Source organism: Buceros rhinoceros, unplaced genomic scaffold, assembly GCF_000710305.1.
Source record: "Buceros rhinoceros silvestris isolate BGI_N320 unplaced genomic scaffold, ASM71030v1 scaffold44292, whole genome shotgun sequence".
In the NCBI taxonomy this organism is placed as follows: Eukaryota; Metazoa; Chordata; class Aves; order Bucerotiformes; family Bucerotidae; genus Buceros; species Buceros rhinoceros.
In genome coordinates, this window is record NW_010397942.1 from 1 (window position 1) to 5,705 (window position 5,705).

Consider the following 5,705-nt stretch of genomic DNA (forward strand, 5'->3'; position numbering starts at 1 on the left):
CCATCATACTTTTATAATATAATAGATATAATTATATAATACTTATATAATATAACAGAATTTCCCTTTTATGGAGGGCTTCTGGTACAACCAGACTGGATTACTGTTTTCCTTGCATATAAACCATCACAATGAAAACATGGATAAATTAAAATCTGGAGAATTATTGCCCAGGAGCAGTTTCAGTGGTCTGATAATACACTCATGTGAAATGAGCTGGATTTTGGTATTCAAGAGCAAATGTCAGCCATATCATTGCTTGTTCAACTCTTCCAAAGGCCTTGGGAGTTACGTGTGAAATAGCAAGCAAAAAGGCATTTGGATGAAGAAGCCACCCCATCTCATGTCTCTCTCTGTCTCCTAGGTGTCCTATGTGAAGGCCATAGACATCTGGATGGCCGTGTGCTTGCTGTTTGTGTTCTCTGCACTTCTAGAATATGCTGCCGTCAACTTTGTGTCTCGGCAGCACAAAGAGCTGCTCAGGTTCAGAAGGAAGAGGAGGCACCATAAGGTAATACATAAAGCATGAAAGGCACAGTTGGAATCTGTCCCAGCAGAACATCACTACATGGTCAACTCAACCGAATCACTAGCTCCCAGGGAAGTCCCCAGTGCACGGTCAGATGTTAAGGAGGGTCACACATCACAAAACAGAGCTACCTCAACGAATTGTGTCTCTTCCAACAGTTTGCTGACTTCAGGAGTCTAGCAAGCTGGTTTTTGTTAGCGAGCCAAGAGGTTTAAGCCAAAAGGGTTGCTCTCAACAGAACAATTTTCACACAGGATTGTTCTGGCCTGAGTTTTCCTCTTTAGGAGACACAGTGAGGGCTGGGGGCAGGCAAGCAGGGAGGTTTGAGGGGTGTCTATCAGAGAACAGCATCACCCAGCAAGACAGCCTACATTAGCCTGGAGGTAAGTGACACCTCTTTTGTCTCTGTCATCTCTGTGTTCAAAAGCATCTGCTTCTCCAACTGACTGCAAATTCCTCTTGGAAGGAGAGAGCAACATGCTCAGCCTTAGCCTCGCTCCATGCTTACTCGCCAATCCAAGCGTGCATGCGTCACATAGACACACATCTCCTGCAGCCTGGACTCTACCAGCTTTTAGGCTGAGGTACCACAGCAAAGATTTCACCTCACAGGTTGCACTAGAAAGAAATATAAAGGTGACTGCAGTCACAAGATCAAAGGCACTTGAAAATTGCACTTAATTAACTAGTAGAATCAAGTAGGTGATATCAAATTTTCAGCACCAGGCCTGAGGTGCTTTCCTCAAGCTAGCTTTAAAATCAGCAAATTTCCTAAGAAAAAACCAGAAAATTTTGCTGATGAGAATCTCAAGAGAGCCCCCAGGAGAATACCAAGGTCTGCCTAAAATACTCCTCATAGATATTTGTCTGTCCTCTATCTTAAAGAGCCCTCCGTGATCCATCCCATCCAGAGACCCCCCCATTTCATTGCTTTACTGTCCCAGCCATTAAAAGTCTTTCCCAGGGCCTGACCTGTCCTACAGCAGTTCAGTGTGTGCCTGGAGAACCGCCACCATTCCAGAACGCAGTGGTGGGTAAGGAGCAGGAATCCCTCTCTCTTTGTAGATTTGCCCCTCTCTGCTTCAATTTTCCTATCTGCAAAACAGAAGATAATTGTTCACTTGTCCCCCACCCAGTCAGGACCAGGGATGGGAAGCGTTGGACAAACGCAAGGGAGAACAATTAACAGATGAGACCACCAGCACCCATTGATTTTGCCTGTCCAGAGCCATCTCAAAATCGACTGAGGCAGTTTTGGTTCAGAAAATGCAGACAAAGCTAAAACCACGCAACAATGGGTCCCTCATAGAGCTTTTATCTCTTCATCTGGATTCAGGCCCCCTGTCCCTGGATCCACGCTGTTGTATGCAGATCACTCTGTTGATAAAACAATAAGGAGAAAAATGCCACTAGATTATGAGTTTAAAAGATATTTGCCAGGGCTGTTCCGTTGAACACAAGGCTGCTATTACAATCCCTGCCCAATCGCACAGCAATTTAATTGGAACAATGCGTAAACAAAAACACTCGCAAAGGCAAAACGAACAAGGTTTGCAGTCTCATCAGAAAAACTAGGAGCTGACTGCGAATGTGCAAATGGGTTAGTGCAGCTGCTGAGAACCTAATTGCTCTGCCCTGATGTCCTGACTTGTCTGGGTAGCTCTGCCTTGTTCAGGCATGATGTGCCAGGCTAAAAATAAGTGAGATGTTGCAGCAGTCCATGTTGGTGGAGGCAGCCGGAGAGGGGACCAGCCCATGCCCACCCACATTCATTACATCTGCCCCAATCAAAACCTACTAGCTATTCTTCACAGCTCGATGTGCCGGACAATGTGCCATGGTCTGGCATTAATGCAAGTGAACCCAGACAAATCGGCTTCTTACTTTCCTCAGGGTTAGATGTGAGGTGCTAGCTTGTTCTCATCACTAGGAGTCTTTCCTCCTCTCTGAAAAACAAGAATCAAATCAGTAACTACTTGTTGCCAGGTTTCAACTGACTCTTTCCATTTCTGAGCCACCTCTTACCTCCTTCCCTTTGCAAGGAGGTTAAGGACTAGGCTACAAAAATTGACTAAACAGCTCTCTCCAAACCCATCACGCTGTCTGTATTTACTGGGGCAGACAGGTCCTGGCATGGGGAGATGTAGGGACCGTGATGGCTAGGGAGAGTTACTGTCCCTTCCAGGTATGGGCCAGTCTAATTATGACACCATCATCAGACCCGCTTGGAGTGTATCTGGAGACCCAGCCCAAGGAGGCCAGCCCCATGTGGATGGCGGTGGCTTTGTCCTTCTGCTTTGATGTGGCACCTTGACAAAGGCACCATTAGCTGCTCTATCCTGGGCAGAACTGGCAGGAGCCAGCACTGAGGCATCACCCAGACTGTCAGGCAGTGGGAAGGTCAGAAGTGGTCCCTGTACCCCTCCACAACCCCATCCACCCTCACTGTCAGTGCTGCATGCAGGGCAGGTTCCGGCTGCCTGAAAAGCAGAACACTTGCCATCACCTGTCATCAGAAAATCAGCCTTTTAACTGCAAAAAAAAAAAAAAAAAAAAAAAAAAAAAAAAAAAAAAAAAAAAAAAAAAAAAAAAATCTCTTCAGGGGAACAAAGAGTTTCTATGAATTTTGACTCGCAGCTCACAAAATGACTTACTAGATGTTCAGCACTTGGACTCACCCAGCCCTGAAAGCAGCTGGGTCCTAATTTTGTGCCTCACACTTTCCCCAAATAGCGCACTGGGCCCTCACAGAGGCATTGTTAAAAGTCAAGGACAATTCATGATTGTCAGGTCTCAGGCGCCAGGGACCAGAGATACGCCAAGGGGACACAGCCCGAGCAGGGAAGAATGACCCAAAGGCCCTTTTGCGCCAGCCAGGACTCTAAACCAAGTAAGCCTACTGATAGGGATACAACTCACCAGCTTGCCACCCTCCAAATAGAAGTCCAAAATGAAGGTGGTTTGATTTTATTTGGGTTGTTTCGCTTTGCTCAGACATGCCAGCGTGCTCTCCCTTCTGCTCCCCTGCCCCAGCCCCCAGCGAGCGCCTCCATCCCACGCAGCTCCCCGCTCCGTACAGGGGCCGTCCAGAAAAGACACTCTGCAAAGGGGAGAGGAAGGGGCAGCAGGGCACATCAGACAGGTGACCTACGAGGGAGGCGGCCAGGAGGTCCATGTTGGGGGACACAGCATGGATCAGCCTCCTGGACAGATAATTAGCGCCATTGGTCTAACAATCAGCCTCAGTGACCTGCAGTCAAGAGACTTGGGTTTCTGACCCTGCCTCTGCAAGTGACTTGTGTTATTTTGGCCAGACTTGGTCTCCCCTGTGATTACATCCCCGTGTTTGACAAAATAAGGCTAAATCATTCTGAGAAGTCTGCAAGGCCTCCACCAAAAGTAACTGGAACTAGCACAAGCAGCCATGTCTTACCATTGACCCACAGGAGGGCACTTCTAGTCCTCGTCTGGAGGATGGATCACGGGGAGGGGCTGTGGGGCTCGGTGGGTCCCGTGGGCAGGCGAGCTGCTTGCACACTGATGCAGAGGTCTTTTCCTGGACAGGTCTCGGCGCCTGCACACCCATGTAACTCTGTAGGAAGTCTCACGCTGCAGCTTCAACTACGGGAGTTACATGGAGCCCACTCCTTCTGGGCAAGCTGATACAGCACCGCCAAAGCAAAGAAGGTGCTGATAGGAGCAGGGTGGGGAAGGAGGAGGGAGAGGCAGAAGCAAAACAGGGGATGCAATTAGAAAAATGAAAGCAGTACCATAAAGTCTTCCAGTTTGTCAAAGACCCCGGTGGGGTGGAAGTCAGTCCCGTTCTTCTTGGGGTACCTGGATCCCCTGATTTGCATCTGTGCATCACACAGCTGGCACCCTTCTATAAGGCTGATCTCCCAAGAGCAGGGGGTTTGTCCAAGGGTGCTGAGGTTAGGGCATGACGGAGACGTCTTTCCCTTGCCGAGCAGGAAGCTGTCAGTGGAGAGCCTTATAGCGAGGGTGCAGTGTCTATATCTCATTTTAAGTAGAGTCCCATGCTGAATCTGTTTCAGGAGGATGAAGCTGGTGAAGGCAGGTTCAACTTCACTGCCTATGGGATGGGTCCAGCTTGCCTACAAGCCAAGGATGGCATCTCCGTCAAGGGCGCCAACAACAACAACACGGCCAACCCGGTCCCCCCGCCATCCCGCTCCCCCGAGGAGATGCGAAAGCTCTTCATCCAGCGAGCCAAGAAGATCGACAAGATCTCGCGCATCGGCTTCCCCATGGCGTTCCTCATCTTCAACATTTTCTACTGGATCATCTACAAGATCGTCCGCAGAGAGGACGTGCACAACCAGTGAGGGAAGGGGAGCGGCTGGGAGGGAGCGAGCAATCCTTTATATATGTGCAATAGCAATGCAGCTATGCATGAATTTAAGAATGTGGCAATATCTACTAAAAAAAAGGGGGAGGGGGGCTGGGAGGGACTTTTAATCATGCGAACTGAGGATAACTGGCACAGGGAGGAGAAAAAAAAGCTCTTGATCTGGGGAGAGCAGGGTGGGGGTTAGTTTTACAGCATAGGAAGGTTTGGATTGCTCCAGCTGCAATCCAAGCAGTGTAATATATTAATATATATTCATGCTTAATTATAATGCAAAAAGAAAACAATCAAAAGATAAACAAAAAAATCCTTTTTTTAGCATATTAGCAGCTTAGATTCTCAAGTCACTGGAATGATTCATAATTCCATGTGCAGAAACGACTGCAATTACGCTTTATCTGACTTTTGCTATAGAAAGGCCATACCAGTCAAGCACGTGGGGGGAAAAAAGCCCTAACAAAAGGGAAAAAAAAAACCACCCAAGAAAATAACTCCATTCTTCTCTGGGTTTTGCACTTTGAAAACTGGATAGATGGGGAAAATTAAGAAAGAGGCTGTGGGTTGTCGTTTCTTTTATGTATTTACTATTTTTAGTCACGGGTTTGCCAATCAAACACTTCGTGACTTTTGGATAGAGGAAAGCAAATACTTTATCTTTCTCATCCCCATCAGAGAGCATCCAATGGGAAACCCAAGAAGGATATCAGGGCCTTCATCAGAAATCGCAGGTACCTTCTGTCCTTTTAAGTGACCTGGTAGGATATAAGTCCCAGAAGTCAGAAATGCTACTCAGAACACTAGAAATGA

The 5,705-nt window shown here is 47.6% G+C and overlaps 1 protein-coding gene across 1 annotated transcript; it reads left to right on the forward strand.

The window, feature by feature from the left end:
- Nucleotides 1–364: 364 nt before the first annotated feature.
- Nucleotides 365–4,875, forward strand: LOC104488820 (glycine receptor subunit alpha-1-like; the record flags this gene model as incomplete). The annotated part of the gene is made up of 2 exons (XM_010130905.1): nucleotides 365–511; nucleotides 4,585–4,875. Coding segments are annotated over 2 exons (438 nt in total), but the record flags the coding sequence as incomplete, so codon positions are not given.
- Between the last annotated feature and the right edge of the window lie 830 nt (nucleotides 4,876–5,705).